Here is a 21,270-nt window from a genome sequence, read left to right as displayed (position 1 = left end):
CGGTTCCGGGTTTCGTGTTGCCGGAAGTTAGGGAGAGTGACGGAAACGCGCGCGCCTCCCTTCAGGACTCGGAGCGTGAAGGCACCCCGGTAACATGGTGAGCGACTGGGCAGGGGAGGGATGAGAGAGGCCTGAGTTTTTCCTCACTAGAGAATAAACAAGTGGACGGGGTCGAGAGCTTTTGATGGTTGAGTTCTGGAGCCGGCTCCCCAGGTTTCGGGCTTATCTCCTGGGAGCGGGGGGGGGGGGGGGGGGGGGCGCCTCTTGGTGGAAGGATAACGTGGGAGAGGTATCGGGATGCAGTATGCAGTTTAACTCAAACGTGTCTTTGTTTTCAGGGGAAACAAAAGAAAGTGAGGAAATACGCGACCATGAAGCGAATGCTTAGTTTACGAGACGAGAGACTGTGAGTTATCTGAGTCGGTCAGGATTCTAAGGCGGACTAGAGGAGGTTTGGGCCCCGGATTCCTGGTTAGGTGTTAACTTGCTTTGAGATATGACTTAAGTTTAAAGAAACCTCTGAATTTAAAGGCAATGGGAGAAAAAAATGAGAATCTGAAAGTAAACTTTAATTTTTAAAATCTTCTCTTCAGGAATTATTCAATGTAGGATTGCTTGTCATACAACTGATCTCAAGTATTTAATTTAATTCATTCCAAAATTTTTTAACTCTTGACATTCTTGTAGCTTCGGAATAGTTACTCAAGTCAGCATTATTTTGAAATATTTATCATATTAGAAAGAAGCAGGATGATAGATCGAATATAAAGATGGGCCTTGGAGCCTGGGAGACTGACTAGGTTCAAATTTTGCCAGTACTTTATTTTGGGTGCTGAAGTTTATTGTTTGGTACAGTTGCCAGAAACATTTTATAAGCTGTTTCCATGTGTCAGTCACTAAACATTTTAAAACAAGCATGGGAACAGTAGCAGTTGAAATAAATGGGTAGAGAATGGGAAGAGAGGCTGGGGAGGGGGTATTACAATTAGCCAACAAATAACTATAGGGATTGGGAGAGGAAGAGACTAGGTGAGCTGAATAGTGCATGTTGCATTAAATCGATATACTCTTAGAAAAGCATGCTCTTCTGGAAAATGTTCCTCATATTGATTAGCCCACACCAACTCTTAATATGTTTGTTCTTATTGGAGAAATGTTTGGCTTACCCGCTTTTTGTTCGTTCATATGTGAACTAAAAATTGTGTATGTTGTAGATAAAATACCAAGATCTAAAATATGCCACTAATAGTTTTAAAGGCTTTTGCTCTTCTATTCCTGAATTCCTCAGCCAATACTAACTCTAACCTATTTATTCTTGTAAAGTTTGGGGAAGTGATTAATATGATAATTCATCACCTGCATATAAATTTAATATAGATTAAAGTTGTTTACCTGAGAAAAATAAAAATTATTTAACTCTTTGCAAACCATAATTACTTTGAATGTAACCAAGTGTAAATTAAAAATTCTGTATTTTTAATCTCAGAATATTAAGACATCTCCTTTGACTAATTTCTTAATATCTAATATGTTATCAGGGAAGCTCTTACTGCAGCTTTAGGGGAACTGTTGGGCATAAGTCCAACAAATTATTATATCAGGACTGCCCAATCTTTTAAAAGTTTTTATTAAACAATAGACAATAAATTTTGATTTGCCATTTTAGTGAGAGTACTACAATTAACTACCAGTGCCCAGGATATTCTCACACTATTCTCAAGGATTTCAGTACCTGGCTTACATTTTTCCTCTTCATTCTAACTCCATCCTTTGGACTAAGTGACTTCAGTACTTCAGACTTCTCTTACATGTGGGTCATTGAGAGTACTTCTTGCTACTGTTCCAAATTTCATTTCCTTGACCTCCACAATCCATTCAAATTTAGTAAGCCCATAGGGGGCTGCATAAAATTGCCCTGTGGGCCACATGCCCACAGGCCTCATTTTGATCTGCCCTGGCCTAAATCACTTATCCATTATTTAAAGTAATTAAGAGTTGTAGAAAAATAGTTTTCCATCAAATATTGGGCGGCTAGGTGACAAGTGGATAAAGCACCAGCCCTGGAGTCCGGAGTACCTGGGTTCAAATCCAGTCTCCAACACTTAATAATTACCTAGCTGTATGACCTTGGGCAAGCCACTTAACCCCATTTGCCTTGCAAAAACCTAAAAAAAAAAGTTGGCTGTATTTATATTTATTTAACAAGGACCTTTTTTTACTGTGATAGTATTCCTAAATTTATTTTTTATTTTACTAGAAAAGAAAAAGATCGGTTAAAACCAAAAAAGAAAGAGAAGAAAGATCCCAGTGCTCTCAAAGAAAGAGAAGTGTAAGTATGGAAGAAAATCCAAAGTTCTCCTTAGTATTCATCTCCACCCCTTCTCTTGCCTTCCCTTTCCATCCTGCCCTTTTGGATGTTCTATGTATAGTTAAACAAATTTCTCTTTTAAACCTCTTCCACTCAGATTCCTTCTATTTTCTTACTGAGAGACCTGATTTCTCCAAGATTATGTAGTACATTCCTAGCCATCTCTCTAGCACTTTCTCAACTTTCTTACATATTGCTCCTTGAGGATGAGTTGGAATACATTTTGTTTCTCATATCCAGTTCCAGACTCTCCCTTTACCACCATTAACTCATTCAAATTTATGACCTGGTTAAAATCTTGGTAACAATTATCTACCAGAGTACTTCTCACTTCCAGTTGCAGACTTCCATTACCAACAACAGTCCTTCCAAATGTATATTGCTGTCCCCACATACCACAATTTTCTCAGTCCTCTTCTACTTCACTTCAGTTACACACAGGGATGATCGTAGCCTTGTTCTTTCCAACAAGTGTTTTACTTCAACCACCGAAAACTCTAAAAATTATTATTATATTTCTTTATTATATCATAATTTGATACTATTCCATTTCTCCCTATACCTTATCTCTCCTAAACCAATAATGTTCTTTATCCACACTGGGATCTTCAAATTCCCATCCTCCTGTATTTTCCCCAGGCTTTTCACCCCTGCTGTATCTTCACACACACACACACACACACACCCCACTACATTTAACTAATTCATACTCTGTTTTGTCCCAGATTCTGTTGACACTTTTTCAAACCCTAATTCTATATTACACTAAACATCTATTTCCTCCATTCCTGCTCACGTGCTACTGAACAAAGCTGGAGAAAGCCATACAATTGAGTGGACTGGTTCACTCCAAATTCATGTTATCTAATCTCAACATGACCCTCACCTTTTACTCTTTACTAACTGTTTCAGTATTCTACTTAGGAAAGAGGTTGTTCCAGACTTTCTCTTCCTTCCTCAATCCTCCTTCATTATTCCCTTCATCTTTTTTTTGAGGATGTCACTTCACAATTCATTAAGAAAATGGAGAGGTTTTTACCATAAGCTTCCTATTCCCCCTTACTCTGTATCTCAAAACCCCTTGATAATCTCCTTTAATCTCATCTATCTTCCATTTTTGATGAAAAAGTGATCCCTATCATCAAGGTCCACCCTTCTTCTTGTCTCTTTGATTCCACTTCCTCCCATCCTTTCAAAAAAATTTCCTTCACAATTATCCCTTCCATTCCTGCTGCTCACAAACACATCCAAGCCTCTTAGACACTGCCACCCTCTCAAGCAAATGTTTCTTTTCCTTTTTTTAGCCAGCCTTTTAGAAAAAAGTTGTCTATACTCATTTCCTCCAATTTCTCTTACTTTCTAAATCTTTTACTGAACAATTTTAAATGAAACTGCTATCTCCAAAGTTACCAGGGGTTCCTTAATTGCCAGGTCTAGTGGCCATCCTCTGTGCCTCCTCCCCCCAATCTCTGAAATGCTAACAATATTTGATATTTTTTAACTGCCCTATTCTCAATATTTTTATTATGCTCTTTTTCTTTGTTCTCTTCCTTCCTATCTGACTCCATCAGCCTTGTTTGCTGATTTGACATACCCCCTCCAAAAGTGAGTATATCTAAGACTGTTCTGGATCTTCTTTCCTACATACTCTTTCAGTTGATGATCTCAGGGATTCCATTGAGTTTAGTTATCTCTATAAAATGAGTCCAATTATATAGATTCTAAATCTGTCCTCCAAACTCCAGTCCTCTAATCCCAAATCCCCACTTTCCATCTTCCCTATTTTTTTTATGGTGCCCAGGAGGCAAACTGAGCATTATCTTTAACCCCCTACTCATGTAATCACCCTATATGCCATTGATTGTCAGGTGTTATTTCTACCACTGTTTCCCACATTCATTACCTTCTCATCACTCACATGGCTATCACCCCAGTTCAGACCCTCATCATCTGTTGCCTGTGGCAATAGTCTCTTCCTTGGTCTCTGCCTCAAGTCTTGTCCCATTCCAGTCCATCTTCCCTACAACTGTCAAAGTGATTTTCCTTAAGTGCAGGTTTGCCCTTGTCACTCCCCCCCCCCCCCCCCCCCCCCCCCCGTGGCTTCCTGTAGTTTCTCAGATCCAACATAATTTCCTCATTTAAAGCCCATATACAACTTGGCCCTCAACCCACCTTTCCATCTTCATTATTACCCAGCATTCCATTTGCTGTCCAAAGTCTTTCTCTTTGAAGACAGAATAGGGGAAAGAAGTTAATTCTCAGGCTCCCTTTCACTTACTTTATGTGCAGCATTCTTCTCAGTTGTTGTCAAGTGTATTATTGGTACTGAATAAAAATCATTTTAAATTAATTTGTACTCTTATCTTTTAGTCCCCAGCACCCATCCTGCTTATTTTTTCAATATAACACACAATTGGGACCCCCTTACTACATTTTAGTTGATACCAACTTTATCAACTTCTCCATCAAAGCCAAGTTGGACTTAGTGCAATCAATGATGGATTGTCTGTATGCCAAATGTGAGTACTGTGCTTAGAATAAGACTTTTTCTATAGCATAAATTAATCAGTGAAATATTACTAAAACAATATGTGCCAAGTGCTGGGAATAGAAAGGAAAAAATGAAACTGTCTCTGCCCTAAAATATGTTAAGTTCCATTTACCTAAAATGGTTGTGAAATGAGAAATTCTCATTAACCTAATAATTTATATCTATATTTAGTTGCATGACAACTATCCATTTTCAAGGAATTAGAATACTGGAAAAACACATAATCCAAAAATATCTGGATATAATTTCTTGCTTCAGAATTTCCTAGAGCCAGGGACAGCTAGATGGCACAGTGGATAGAGCACTGGCCTTGGAGTCAGGAGGATTCAAACACTTGATACTCATTAGCTGTGTGACTTTGGGCAAGTCACTTAACTCTGCCTCCCATCCAGAGCCGTCTCCAGTTGTCCCAATCTATATCTCACCTCTAGACCCAGATGGCTCTAGAAAAGAAAGAAGACTGGTGATTTAGCACAGCCCCCTCCCCCATCCAGTTCCTGTGCTTGTCATGATATCACTTCTCATGATATCACATCTCTTAACCAATTCATACCCACATCTCAAAGACAAACATCATCAACATCATCCTAGTGCCTCTAGAACATCAAATATTAGTATACATTATTTAAATTCTATTGCACTTTCTGATTTAGAAATCATTGAATTTTCAGTGAGCCATAATCAGTGCTCTTTATTTTCAAAGAGGAATGACTTCATATTTCATACTATTCATATAATTAATGTTTGTTGCTTGATATATCTTGGGCTTAAGTAACTCCCATCTATCAATGCAAGTAATCCACCATTACTCATTGCAACCTTTCTTTGCCTTACCAATTTATAATTCATCAGTTTTGTAATTCAGCCAAGTTGTATTTATTGTTCATATAGGATCTACCTTATGTTTGAAGATCTACCTCTTGAGTTTTTCAATATTTATAAATATCCATCTAACACTTGACCCTCTTCCCATGTTTTCCCCATATTTTCCACTCAACTATGTCATAGAGAAGACCTATGCAATTTTTGTGCATAAGTTTTTATTGGTAATGTTTTCATGTTAACCTCATACCTATCAGAATGACAGAAAAGGGAAATGATCAATGTTGGGGAGGGGATGTGGGAAAACTAGGAAACTAATGCATTGTTGGTGGAGTTGTGACCTGATCCAGCCATTCTGGAGAGCAATATAGAATTGTACTCAAAGGGCAATAAAACTCTGCATGCCCTTTGATCTAGCAGTATCTCTTCTAGGTCTGAATCCTAAAAAGATCAAAATAGATCCACATATACAAAAATATTCATAGCCTCTCTTTTTGTAATGGCATAGAATTGAAAATTGTATGCTTATCAATTGAAGAATGGTTAAATGGTATATGAATGGAATATTATTGCTCTATAAGAATCAATGAATGGTTAGGTTTCAGGAAAACTTAGAAAGACTTGCATGAACTGATGCTAAGTGAAGTGAGCAGAACAAGGAGAATATTATACACTTCAATAGCAACACTGTGTGATGATCAACTGTGATAGATATAGCTCTTCTCAGCAAAACAGCAAGCAAAGACAGTTCTAAAAGACTTGTGATAGAAAATGCTATCCACACGCAGAAAAGATTGCAGATCAAGGCATACTATTAATTTTTTGTTTTTTCCTTCTCATGGTTTTTCCCTTTTGTTCTGATCCTTCTTTCACAGTGTGACAATTATGGAAATATGTGTAGCACAATTGTAAATGTATAACCTATTTCAGATTACTTCCTATCCTAGGATGGGAGGAAGAAGGAATGGGAAGGAAAAAACTTTACCAAAATAAATGTTGAAAATTATCCTTGCATATAATTGGAAAATTTAAATAATTGGGTAATTAATTTTTTAAATGTTGTCATGGAAAATAATTGTTTTTTTGGAGCATAAGCTCTGCTAGGGCCTATCAAATCCAATTTGCTTCAAGAATGCCTGAGTTATCACCAGAAAGTTTGACCAGTAGGAATTTTTTTTGAGGGATCATAGAAATGGAATGGTTCACTTTGCTTTGTCAGTAGATAGCATGCCCAAACTAATGAAATTGTAGTTGTTCTTAAAGTACTGGAGTCTAGCAATTATTTTTTTTTTTTGTTTTGCTTTTTGTAAAGCAGTGGGGTTAAGTGACTTGCCCAAGGCCACAACAGCTAGGCAATTATTAAGTGTCTGAGGTTGAATCTAAACTCAGGACCTCCTGACTCAGCCAGTGCTCTATCCACTGTGCCACCTAGCTGTCCCCAAGTATAGCAATTATTGATATAATAAATAAAATGGATAACTATAGAGAAGTTTCAATTTCTTCATTGGCCTTTGAGGATAATCTCAGGGAGAGTATTTTTATACTCTCCCATAGTTGTGCTTCTTTTAAACTTAACATCTTTGTTTTTTCATGCTCTAGAAATTTCATACCTCATTGTAATGAAAACTGTTAAGCAAAGCTAATGTAATAACTTTTGACAATTTGACAACATTCCCCACATTGCACAGCTATAGTTTCCTACCTATATGAAGAGGAGAGATGTTTCTTCATGTTTTCTGGAACCAAGTTAATGGGATCCCCTGTACTATCTCTTATCCCAATCCCATCAAACAGTAAGAATATACTTCCCTTTTTTTTTTTTTTTGCAAGGCAAATGGGGTTAAGTGGCTTGCCCAAGGCCACACAGCTAGGTCATTATTAAGTGTCTGAGACTGGATTTGAACTCTGGAACTCCTGACTCCAGGGCCTGTGCTTTATCCATTAAGCCACCTAGCTGCCCCTTACTTCCCTTCTTTCTTTGGAGAGGTGGTAGATTATAAGTATCTAAAGTGATTTTGGTCTTTGACTATCATGACACGTGACCAGTTGTAAGATTGTCAAATGATTGGAACAATTCAGATACTTTTCTCCTATGATTCCAAATAGATTTCCAGAGGGGCAGCTAGGTGGCACAGTGGATAGAGCACCTGCCCAGACATTTATTACCTATCTGTGTAGCCTGGGGCAAGCCATTGCCTTGCAAAAAAAAAAAACTATAGCAAATAGATTTCCAGAGTGGCTATACCATTTTACAATTTTACCAACAGAATCCTAGTATACCTGGCCTCTTTCAACCCCCTCCAGCATTGACTTTGTTTTTTAAGTTTGTGGCCTTTGTATATTTCTTATATATTTCTTTGTTTTGGGGTTGTTGTTTTTTTTTGTTTTTGTTTTGTTTTTTTAGTTTTTGCTAGGCAATGAGGTTAAGTGGATTGCCCAAGGCCACACAGCTAGGTAATTAAGGATTTGAGCCCAGATTTGAACTCAGGTACTCCTGACTCCAGGGCCAGTGCTCTATCCACTGCCCCACCTAGCTGCCCTGACTTTTTTTTTTTTTATCAACTTTGGTACTTGGAGGAGTGTTAAGATGTGCCAGTTATTTTAATTTGCATTTCTTTTATTGATAATGATTTGGAGCATTCTTTTATCTCTTGATAGTTTGCAATTGTTTTGAAAACTATACATATTCTTTAAATATTTATCTTTTCAGAATAGCTCTTGATCTTAAAATGCACTTCACTATATGCTTTCATATAGTTTGGATATCAGGCTTTTATCACATATATGATATAAAGCTATTTTTCCTACTTGAATTTTTTGGTGTTCCAGCCATATTGATTTTGTTCATGTAAATGGTTTTTAGTTTTGTTTTGTTTTAAATTTTATACATTTGAAAATGTTTTCTGTTTTATGATCACCGCTATTCCTTGTTGGGTTAAGAATTTTCCTAACATGAGGCAATTTACTTAGGCTCCACTAATTTGCTGGTTTTGATTAATTCCTGTTATTCTCCCTCTTTTGAAATTTTTGTTAAAAGGGATGATTCACTGGGTAGGGGCTGGAAAAAGAATATATTCAGAAAGAAAGATAATATAAAAACAAGAGTCATATTTTAGAAAGAATTCTAATCAGAGATCTGAAAAGCACCACCTGCCACCTCTATTTTGTTGCATTTGGAGTTAATTGTGAAATGTGTCATAAAATGCTGTTCTAAATGTAATTTTTGCCAAAATATTTTTCCTGCTTTTCCAGTTTTTGTTGAATTAGGTATTCTTGTCCCAAGTAATTTATGTTATTTGGTTTAATGAATATTAGGCTACTACATTTGATTACTTTTAAATTTAATTTCTCTAGTCTATTAATCTACTTTTCTCTTTTTGTTTTCACCTGTACTGGAAAGCTCTCATGATTATTGTAATATAGCTTTTAACCTTGAGATTTTAGATCTTTGTTCCCCTTAACTTGTTTCTTTAACATTTTGATAATTTTATTTTAATACAGTTGATTTTTTTGTATTGCTTTGTACTTTCTTTATTTGGAAAAAACAGTATTCTGAGCAGGAGTTCATAGGTTTCACCAACCTGCCAAAGAGATACACAGCACGATAAAAGTTAAGACTCCTGTTCTAAATTAATATCTTACTTTTTTTTTCTAATTTTGTAAAGTAAATTTGGTAATTTGTTCTAGTTTGAAACTTATAGTAATTTTAACATTTTTATTGCATTGCCACTGACCAACCATGAACCGTGTTGATGCTGATGATTTCAGTGCATGTATTTACTGCAGCTTTACTCAAATTATTGTCTCAATTTCTTTGCCAATTTTCTGGGGGGGGGGGGTTTCTAAACAAACCACTATATCATCTGAAAGTAGGGTTGATTTTTGTCTCTTAGAATATATATATACTAAGCAAAGTAATACAGTTTTCTTCAGAGACATGAATGATAATTTTTTAAATTACATATAGGTATTCCCTGCATAACTGACTGTGTGATGGCTGAAATTGAAAAACTGGGGCAGAAATACCGAGTAGCTCTGAGGTAGGGTGCTGTTTCATTTATTTATTATGCCAATTTTTCTCATCTTAGTTAAAATTCATGTAAAGCAAATTACCATAGTTCCAAATTGCTTCCAGAATGACCTAGTCTTACCTGTTCTTAATGGATCATCATCTATGCCTTTAATTCAGATCATTGATAGAACTGAACTATATTAGGAAATGTTGCCATTGATATCACTTCATGATTTTTGTTGTGAATCCATTGCTTGAAAAATGGACCAGATTACCTAGACTGGCTCTGAATTCAGTTTTTATATCCCTACAGGATTGCTAAGGACCCAAGATTTGAACGATTGCCATGCTCACACAAAGGAACATATGCAGATGATTGCTTAGTCCAGAGGGTCACTCAGGTAACCATTTTGATGGTCTTCTTTGTGTTTAGCCTAGAAAAGTTGATTAATAATTGGCGAACCATGTTCCGCTTATAGCCAAAAAACTTATGCAAATGGGGGGGGCGCGGGGGGGGGGGGGGGGAAATCATGTGAAACCTATTTATAAGCAAATATTCTCATGAATATCTCCTCCTGAGGGGGAAAAAGAAGATAGACAATAACTACTGATATTAGTCACCTTTCTTACTAATATTAGGCTATGTAATTTGGATAGTATCACTGGTCAGTGTATTTTCTAGATAATCTCAACCCCTATCTGTCTTCCAGCACAAGTGTTACATAGTGGCTACAGTAGATCGAGATCTTAAGCGAAGAATCCGGAAGATCCCTGGAGTTCCCATCATGTATATTTCTAACCATAGGTGAGAGAAATGTCTGAATATGATGATGAGAATATTTGTCATTCAAATTAGTTTAAAAATATTCATCATTTTATGTGCCCTTTCATTTAAAGGTAAGGTCAAGATGGAAAACCATATATATTCCTCTGTCAAAAATTGAAATAGCTATACATCATGAGGAGGGGAAAAAAGATGAACCAGCAGGGAAAGAAGGAACAAAAGAAAGTGTAAGGAATTAAAGGGGTGATATGAACATATAAGATAATACTGGGAGTCCTTGGGAGTGGTCAGTTTTAGAAACAGAAATCACAGAAGTCAGGATCTAAGTCTAGTACCTAAATGTGCCAAAAACCCCTCTGACCTCTTGAATCCTGGTTAATTAAAGCCTCATAAAAGAACTGCCTTTACTTTTCCAGAATTTTTTAAATTCCAGCCCAGAACTGAATTGTGTCCTTCTTTTCCCACATTGTGGACTCTACTAAACCAAAATTAGTATACTGTACTACAAATACCTTAGCATTTCTTTCCTTTCTAATACTATTTTATTTTTTCTAATTGTATGTAAAGGTAATTTTTGAATTCATTTTTTTATAAAGTTTGAAATCCTACCTCTCATCACACCCAATTTGGATCAAAGTACAACATGGAAACAAAGTAAAGACTGACAGATTGCTTTCTGTGGGGGTAGGAAAGTAAGATTGGGGGGGGAAATTGTAAAACTCAATATCTTTAATAATAAATTAAAAAAAAAGTTTGAAATCTTAAACTTTCCTTCCCCATTCCCTTAAGAAAGTAATTTGATGTTATATGTGTGTGTGTGTGTGTGTGTGTGTGTGTGTGTGTGTGTGTATAATCTTATAAAACGTCTTTTCATATTAGTCATGTTGTGAAAGAAGAAAAAGAAAAACACAAAAAGCAAAGTAAAAGTAATATGCTTTGATTTGTATTTGGACTCCCATTGGTTCTTTTTCTTAGGATGTGGATAGAATTTTCCATCATGTAATTTTGATTACATTAAATTAAAAAGGTTTTGCACAACCAAAACCACTGCAACAAGATTAAAAGAAATGTAGTAAATCAGGAAATGATTTTTACAACTAGTATTTCTGACAAAGGACTCATTTATAAAATATATAGAGAACTTAGTCAAATTTATTTTTAAAAAAAAGTCATGGGGCACCTAGGTGGCACAGTGGATAGAGCACTGGCCCTGGAGTCAGGAGTACCTGAGTTCAAATCTGACCTCAGACACTTAATAATTGCCTAGCTGTGTGACCTTGGGCAAAGTCACTTAACCTCACTGCCTACCAAAAAAAAAAAAACCAAGTCATTCCCCAATTGATATATGATATTCCCCAATTGATATATGATCAAAGGGTATGGAAAGGCAATTCTCAAACAAAGAAATAAAAGCTATCTATAGTCATATGACTGTTAGAGAAATACATATTAAAGCATCTCTGAGGTACTACTTCATACTAGAAAGGATAATGATCAATCTTGGAGGATATTTGGGAAATCTGGGACATTAATGCATTCATTGTTGCTGGAGTTGTGAACTTGTCCAATCTTTTTGGAGAGCCAATTTGGAATTTTGCCCAAAGGGCACTAAAAATTTGCATACCCTTTGATCCAGAAATACCATTGCTGTATTGGTATCCTGAAGAGATCACAAAAGGGGTAAAAATCTCACATGTACAAAAATATTCATAACATTTCTTTTTGGAGTGGCAAAGAATTTGAAATTAAGAGGATGCCCATCAATTGGGAAATGGCTGAACAAATTGTGGTATATGTATTTGATGGAAAACTATTGTTCTATAAGAAATCTTGAGGCATGAGATTTCAGAAAAACCTGGAAAGACTGGCATGAATTGATGCTGAGTGAGATGAGCAGAACTAGAATATTAATATACACTAACAGCAACATGGTGTGATGATCAACCATGATGGACTTGTTCATTTCAGCAGTACAATAATCAAAGGGACTTGTGATGGAAAATGCCATACATATCCAGAAAAGGGACTATGGGGTTTAAATGAAGATCAAGTTTTAACTGTCTTCAATTTTTAAAAAAAGTTGTCTTATGTATTGGGTAATTGTGTTAACTCTAATGTTTTCTTTCTTTCTTGGATATGATTCTTCTCTCACAACATGTTCAATTTTATCTATGTTTAGCATGATTACAAATGTAGAGTCATATCTGATTGCTTTCTGTCAGGGGGAAGGAAAGGAGGGAGGATGAAAAATTGTGAAACTCAAAATTTTGCAAAGAAAATGGTGATTAGTAAAAACTACCATTGTATGTAGTTGGAAAAACAAATAAAATATTTATATAATTTTATTAAAAAGAGAATTTACCAGCATGAGTCTTAGGATTGTCTTGGATCCATTGTATTGCTGAGAAGAGCTAAGTCAGCATAGTTGATCATCACAGAATGTTGCTGTTACTTCTGATCTTCAGCATTTCTTTCAATCTCTGAATTATTCTAGATTCCAAGATTAGTTTCATAGCTTTTGCTGCAAGACCTAAGAGAGAATATCAGATAGTTACTACAAAGCAAAATAAAGACCATTGAATAGGTTCTTCAAGTTTTGCTGAACAGTGTGTTAATTCTTTATTGTAAATAGGTATAACATCGAGAGAATGCCAGATGATTACGGAGCTCCTCGATTGTAACATCAAGAGACTGAACTTGTGTGATGCCAGCCTACGAAATACCCATACTGTTAAAGAAACAACATTCTAGTCCCTCTCTTGTCATACTATGTAAAAGGGGGTTACAGACTCTTTATTTTTTATCCTATTCCAAAATGATTTTTTTATCTTAATGAAAAATTCATTTAATTTATACAGAATTTAATTTTGTTCAGATGTTTTTGTAGAATGAGTTTTTTTGTTTTTTTGTTGGGTTTTTGAGGGGTTTTGGGGGGGGTTTGTTTTTTTTAGTTTTTGCAAGGCAATGGGGTTAAGTGGCTTACCCAAAGGCTAGGTAATTATTAAGTGTCTGAGGCTGGAATTGAACTCAGGGCCAGTGCTCTATCCACTGCATCACCTAGCCACCCCCTGAGTTATTCTTAATTGTCTTATTCTTCTTCACTGCTTTAAGCTGGTACTTCTTCCATGTGCTTTCTTCCCTTCCCTCTATGAAGTTACTATGTATAATATTTTGTATTGGGAATTAACATATAAATGAGAAAAAGTATTGAAGCTGTCACTAGATAAAAGAAATTTTTCTTTGAAGAATGTGGTGCCAAATATCTTAGAATATATATATTTCAAACATTTAAGTAATAATTTCTAATTTGTATTAGAAGGATGAGTGGCAGCTGGGTGGTGCATCAACTCTGGAGTCAGGAGGACCTGAATTCAAATTTGGCCTCAGACACTTTAATGTTTACTTAGCTATGTGACCTCGGACAAGTCATTTAACCCCAATGCCTTGCAAAAACTGAAGAAGAAGAAAAATGTATGAAGAAATACTTCCTTGATAATTATGCATATTGATGTCAGCATTCTGGGAAAATGTCTTAACTTTCTCCTCTAAGGGACCTTTTGAAAAGTATTATTCATACCTTTTCTTACATTGCCTTCCTTTCTTAATAATTACTCCTCCACTCAGATGAGTCAAAAAAGAGAGAAAAGGGGCGACTAGGTGGCACAGTGGATGAGGTACCAAGCCCTGGAGTCAGGAGTACCTGATTTCAAATCAGACCTCAGACACTAATTACCTAACTGTGTGGCCTTGGGCAAGCCACTTAACCCCATTCCCCTGCTAAAACCTTAAAAAATGAGAGAAAGAAAAAAAAGTTCAGCTAAACTAACATATCTCCAAATTGAAACACCTTGTGAGCTCCCATAATCTACTATATCCAAAGAAAGAAGGGAAGTACATTGCTATAGTTTGTTGGGATTGGGGTAAGGGAGCAGAGTTGGTACAGAGCTTCAGTCTCCCAAATTCCTTTGGGAAGTATAATCAGTGAGATGTCTTGATTCAAGGATGAAAATACATTTTTAATTCACTTTGAAGTAAAGGTTGATCATTTTGTTCTTTCCCATTTCAACTAACTTATTTTTTTTTCATTCCCCCCAAATTAGGTATTCTTATGTACTGAGCCTTATGCCTGGGTACTGGGAAAAAATAGAAGTGTTAAATAAAGTGAGTTTGTGCCTTTAAGATCAGTGAAGGTTATTTGTCATACATGACTTTTTTCCTAAAGTTTAAAAATCAAAGAGAAGAGACAGAAATGGGTCACAAAAGGGTTTTGTAATAGTGGGGTTTAAAAATGTATTTGGAGGTAAATGAGAATAAGTTAATAGTGAGGAAATTGAAGGCATGAGAGTGGGGCAGTTAAGGGGCTTGATTGTTCCGTGTTAGACTATGTGATAAAAGAGGGTTAAATTTAACAGGTTCAAGATTTTGTTTGCATGGAATGCAAAGAAAATAGGGTCCCATGATCTAAAAATTTCTTTAGCAAAGTCAGAGTCCGTTGGGGGGCGGGACTAGAAAGCTCCCAAGAGTGACATCTCAAAAGCACAAATGAGAAACAGTCACAGTGAGAAGAAAAAGAGAGTTGTCTGAGGATGCTTGTGTAAGTGAACTCTTTAGATTTTTTTTTTATTAGTTTTTGCAAGACAATGGGGTTAAGTGACTTGCCCAAGGTCACACAGCTAGGTAATTATTAAGTGTCCCAGACTGCATTTGAACTCAGGTCCACCTGACTCCAGGGCTGGTGCTGTATCCACTGCACTACCTAGTTGCCCTGTACTCTTAGATTTTTAAAAACTCTAAGATATGGAAGTGAAAACAAAATGAATACAAAAATGACAGTGCTAGAATAACAGGATCAGGAGCAATAAAACACAGAATGAGTGCTGACTGGCCTGAAATACAAAAGACAAGTTTAAAAAGGCTTATTCCAATTTTTTAAAGCTATATTGAGCAAAAGGAGAATCAAAGATGGGAAGTACCCCAAACTGAGGTGGATGGAATGAGGTAAATGGCAAACTGGTAAGAGTATGATTCAGTTCTTATTTTGTATCTTTCGTCTCCACCAAGGATAATTATAAAGTGTTCACATTCTGAAGGATTAGTTTTTTGTTTTGTTTTGCTTTGTTTTTCTTCCTCTGGATTGCGATAAAATTTTCCATAGCTGGTCTAATGGTTGTCCTAGCTCTGAACTACCGAGAGGAGCTGCATCTATCAAAGTTTATCATCTCACAATGTTAATATGTACATTGTTTTGGTTCTACTTCCTTAGCTCAGCATTAGATCCTGTAACTCATTCCATGCTTCCCTAGAATCCAACCATTTATGGTTTCTTACAGAACAATAGTATTCTATGGTATTCTTCTACCATAACTTGTTTAACCATTTCCCCAACTGATGTGCATGCCCTTAATTTCCAGTTCTTTGCCGCTACAAAAAGAGCTGCTATGAATATTTTGGAACATGTGGAACTTTTCCTATTTTTAATGCTCTTTGTGCATAGTTTCATATTGCTCTCTAGAATGGTTGGATCTGTTCACAACTATATCACGGCAATATATTAATGTCCCAATCCTCCCACAACCTCTCTAACTTTGACCATTTTCCCTTTTTTCTCAACTTGACCAATGAGGTGTTACTTCATTGTTGTTTTAATTTGCATTTCTCTAATCAATAATGATTTGGAGCACTTTTTCATATTATTATATTTAACTTTAATGTCCTCATTTAAAAACTGTCTATTCATATCCTTTGATCATTTATCAATTGGGGGATAACTTGAACCTTATAAATTTGATGCAATTCTCTATATATTTTGGAAGTGAGACCTTTATCAAAACTCCTGGTTCTGAAGATTGTTTTTCAACTTTCTGCAAAATGTATGATTGTCACTATGTTAAATTTAAAGGGTTTGCACAAACAACCAATGCAACCAAGATTAGAAGGAAGAAAGCTGGGAAACAATTTTCACAGCTAGTGTTTGTGATGGAGGACTCAATTCTAGAATGTGTAGCAAACTGAGTCAAATGTATTAGAATACAAGTCATTCTCCAATTGATAAATGATCAAAGGATATGAACAGGCAGTTTTTAGATGAAGAAACTAAAGCTATTGTCATGAAAAAATGCTCCAAATCAGTATTGGTTAGAGAAATGCAAATTAATACAACCCTGAGGTATCACCTCACACCTATCATATCGGTTCAGATGACAAAAAAGGATGTGGGAAAACTGGGACACTAATGTACTGTTGGTAGAGTTGTGACCTGACCCAACCTTTCTGGAGAGCAATTTGGAACTATACCCAAGGGGCAATAAAATTGAGCATGCCCTTTGATCCAACAATACCACTACTTGATTTATATTCCAAAGAGATCACAAAAATATTTATAGCAACTCTTTTGTTTAATGGCAAAGAATTAGAAATTGGCGAATGCTTGAACAAGCTAAGGTATATGAATGTTATGGAGTACTCATAAGAAATCATAAGCACCCTAACTTTAGAAAAGCCTGAAAAGACTTGGATGAACTGATTCTGAATTAGGAAAATTTGTACACATTAACAGCAACATTATGAAATGGATCAGTTCTGCTGAACACAACTTTTCTCAGTAGTTCAGTGATCAAGGGACAATTCTGAGAGACCTGTTATGGAATTTGTCATCTAAAATTTCATTTTTTTTTCTCAAGGGTTTTTTCCTTCTAATTTCACTTTATAACATGATTGATATGGAAAAATGTTAAATCCAATTGTACATGTGCAGCATAAGATTGTTCAGTGCCAGGGGAAGGGAAGGTGATAGAAAAATGGGAAACTCATTTGCAAATGAACGAATGTTGGAAAACTATCATTGTATGTAATTGGAAAAATAAAATTTCAGTAAAAATGTTTATACCAGCTGATGTGATGGACAGCAAATTTCTCAAAGGAGAAATTTCTGATGGATGGTAGCAAAAGAAGGATCTGTCTGGAAGTGGCAATCAACCAATGAACATTTATTATGTACCTAACAATGAGTTGAGCTAAAGGGGGGGGGGTACAAAAACAAAAAACAATCTGCCCCAAGGTGCTCACAATCTAATGGGGAAAACATCAAGCTATTAAATAGGTGCAAACAAACTTCACATGGTTTTTTTTGGGGGGGGGGGTTGCAAGGCAATGGGGTTAAGTTAAGTGGCTCGCCCAAGGCCACACGGCTTGGTAATTAAGTGGCTGAGGCCCGATTTGAACTCAGGTACTCCTGACTCCAAGGCCAGTGCTCTATCCACTGTGCCACCTAGCTGCCCCTAAGCTTCACATGGAATAAAAAGGAAATGATTAACAAGACCCCAGAATTAAAAGCTGGGAAAGTCTTCCTATAAAAGATGGGATTTTACTTAGGACCTAAAAAATATGCCAAGCATTGGGGAGAATCAGGAAAAAATGCCTAGAGCCAAGAGTTGAAATGTTTGTTCAGGAAAGAGCCAGGAGGCCAATATCACTGGATCAAAGAGTATGTGTTATGGAATATGGTGTAAAAAAGACTAGAAAGATAGGAGGGGACTAAATTACAAAAAATTTAGAATGCCAAAACAGAATATTTTGCATTTGATTCTGGGCACAATAAGGAGCTACTGAAGCTTATTGAGTAGGGCGTGTATATATACATATATATGTATATGTATAATCTTTGATTTAAGAAAATTGTTTTAGTTGAAGGTGGATTGGAATGGGAAGAGACTTGAGATAGGCAGACCCACCAGCAAGTTATGAAGAAAATGGAGAGAGGAAGAGAGCAGGCTAACAGATTAGGGGATGCAAGAATGAGGGATCCAGGATGACTACCAACTGGTGAACCTAAGTAATTGGTAAGATGGGGTAGCCCTTTACAGTAATAGTAAAGGTAGGATAGGGAGAGAGTATGGAAGAAGGATAAATTTTGGACATATTGAGTTTAAAATATCTACTGACATCTAGTTTAAGATGTTTGAAAGGCAATTGAAGATGCAAAATTGGAGGTAAGCAGAGAGATTGGGGCAGGATATAGAGATTTGAAAATCATCAAATCCTTGGGAGCAGAGTTTGTTAATTGAAATAGTATAAAGAAAGAAAAGAAGAATTAGGAAGCAATTCTGTGGGACACCTGGTTGGATGATTTAGTTAAGGAGATTGAGAAGAAATGATCTGATGAACAGGAAAAACCTAGGTGGAAGAGACAAGGAGAAGAGGTTGATCAATAGTGTCAAAGGCAGCAGAGAGATATAGGAGAATGAAGATTGAGAAAAGGCATTCGGATTTGCCAGTTAAGAGATAATTGATAGTTTTGGAAAAAACAGTTTCAGTGCAATGATAAGAAACTTATAAGAGTTTAAGAAAAGAATGAGGGGCAGGTAGGTGGCGCAGTGGATAGAGCATCGGCCTTGGAGTCAGGAGTACCTGGGTTCAGATCTGACCTCAGACACTTAATAATTACCTAGCCATGTGGCCTTGGGCAAGCCACTTAACCCCATTGCCTTGAAAAATCTTTAAAAAAAAAGAATGGAAAAAGTTATTGAAGATGGCATTTTCAAGGAGTTTTGTCAAAAAGGGCAAAAAGGATATAGCAAGTAATCAGAAATAGAAAGATCAGGGTTTTTTCCACAGTAGAGGAAACAAGCATATTTTTTGTTTGGTTTTTTTTTTGTTCTATTTTTTTAGACAGTAGGTAGTGAGCCTTTAGACAGAAATTGAAAATAAGTGATGGAGTGAGGTGACAAAGCAGGCAGCCTGTTAGAAGAGATAGGATGGAAAGGGATTACTTGAGCAAGTAATTTGGTCTTAGACTTCATCATGTGATTCAAACATGAAAGGAGGAGATAATGACAGGAAGCATCTGAGTGATATGAGGAAGAGGAGAGAAGAAAGATCACAGTGACTAGCTCCAATTTTTTTTCTGTAAACTATGAGGCAAGGTTTTCAACTGAGAGATTGAGGGGAGGGAGAACCAATGGAGAGTTGAGAAGGGATGAAAAAGGTTTGGAAGAGCCACTATAGAGAGTGGGATAATGAGTTGATAAGGCTGATATAAATGGTTTTCCTAGCAGCAGCAAGGTCAGTGAAGAATAAGGAATTTGCCATATCCTCTTCCTAGTCTCATGTGTAGAGATTATGAATGAAGGAGCACCCAATATTAGAAAGAGTGATTAAGGGTATAATCATGTCGGAAATGAATCAGGTTTCTGTTAGTGCCAGAAGTTTATAAGAGAATAAGGTGATAAATCTGGCCTCAAGACACTTAATATAATTACCTAGTTGTGTGACCTTGGGCAAGTAACTTAACCCCATTGCCTTGCCGAAAAAAAAGAATAAGGTGAAATTTTCTAGAAAAAAAGAGGGATTCATTTAAAATATAGCCAAGGAGATTTCTGAATGGGATGATACATCTAAATTCTCTCCCCCTCACCACCTCAAAATTGCTTGAATTATGTCAAATAAAGTTATATGACTAACAGAAAGTGGAAAAAGGAAACAAATTTCCTACAAGTTAATAACTACAGGAAAAATAAACATTAGAAGGTTATGTTATTGATTCTGTTTATGCCCTGCATTCTTCTTTTCACAATTCCCTGTCAGTGGCACCAAGCCCCATTTGACTTTGGCTTTATCTATTATGGCTTCTTGGAGGCTCCTCTCACAATCTCAGGGCAGAAAAGAATATTTGAGGTCACTCACATACCAGAGCACAAGTCAAGAGAGTAGTAATCCTACTTTTATTTTTTAATTATATAATTTGGAAGAACTGAACGCTTAAGGACTCCCAAAACTAGCTCTGAAAACAGCTGTATAATCTTGGGAAAGTACCCCTTCATCTTGGGAGAAGAGTCCAACTTAGAAAGTCAAGAAATAGACTGGGGAAATGAGCAAACAACAACAAAAAAGATCCTGACCATGAGTGACAGGAAAGATCAAAACACAAATGCAAGAGTCAAAATGTAAGTTGATCTCAGGCTCAAGAAGAATCCTGAAAGAGCTCAAAAAGCATTTTTAAAGTTAAGAAAGAGGAAAAATTGAGAAAAGAGTAATGCAAGAAAATCATGAAAAAAAAGTCAACAGTTTAGTAAACATATAGACAGACACAGAAACAAAATATGATAGAAAATAATACCGCGGGGGGGGGGGGGGGGGGGGGGGGGGCAGAACCAAGATGCAACAAGAGCAGATGCTGTCTTAGGTGCTCTCTCATAAATCTTCAAAACTAAGGACTCTAACTAAATTTTCGAGAGGCAGAGCCCACAGAGGGACCCAGTGAGGCAGTTGTCCTACTCAAGGTAACCTGGAAAAGAGCAGAAAGGCTCTGCTCCCCAGGGTTGGAGGGGCAGCCCACCAAAGCAAAAGAACTTCAGCCTCCAGGAGGCAGCCCTAGGGCGCTGGGAGCCAAGGCTCACAGCAGCAGGGGAGTTTCCTGAGTTACGCCTTGGGGAGCACCAGGCACAAATTGAGGGAACAGCGAGGGACCTCTGCCAGAGTGAGCACATGAAGCCCAGCTCTCAGGGCACACAGAGAGCAACATGGCCAGATCCAGGAAAAAGAAGCAGGAGGAGCCAGTAAGCAGGAGCCCCCAGGGCATGAGCCCATTGAACCTAGGGAGGGGAGTGAAGAGAGAGAGACTGCAGAGCTCTGCCCCTGGAACAGGACTCTAGGGCTCTGAACACATTCAGATCCTGATCTCAGTCTAGGCCCCCCCATAGAACAGCAAGGGTCCCTTCTACCTCAGCCCCGTGGCA

The 21,270-nt window shown here is 36.8% G+C and overlaps 1 protein-coding gene across 1 annotated transcript; it reads left to right on the top strand.

The window, feature by feature from the left end:
- The first annotated feature begins 9 nt into the window (after positions 1-9).
- Positions 10-17,535, top strand: FCF1 (FCF1 rRNA-processing protein). Its single transcript, XM_074235716.1, has 8 exons — positions 10-97; positions 339-406; positions 2,258-2,329; positions 4,739-4,887; positions 9,709-9,781; positions 10,067-10,154; positions 10,464-10,558; positions 13,170-17,535. The coding sequence occupies exons 1-8, from the start codon at positions 95-97 to the stop codon at positions 13,216-13,218; spliced, it is 597 nt and encodes a 198-aa protein (XP_074091817.1). The 5' UTR covers positions 10-94; the 3' UTR covers positions 13,219-17,535.
- Positions 17,536-21,270: the final 3,735 nt, after the last annotated feature.

This window comes from Macrotis lagotis, chromosome 4 (genome assembly GCF_037893015.1).
Source record: "Macrotis lagotis isolate mMagLag1 chromosome 4, bilby.v1.9.chrom.fasta, whole genome shotgun sequence".
Taxonomy (NCBI): Eukaryota; Metazoa; Chordata; class Mammalia; order Peramelemorphia; family Peramelidae; genus Macrotis; species Macrotis lagotis.
Note: the sequence above shows the minus strand (reverse complement) of the source record. Positions and strands in the feature narration are given on the sequence as shown.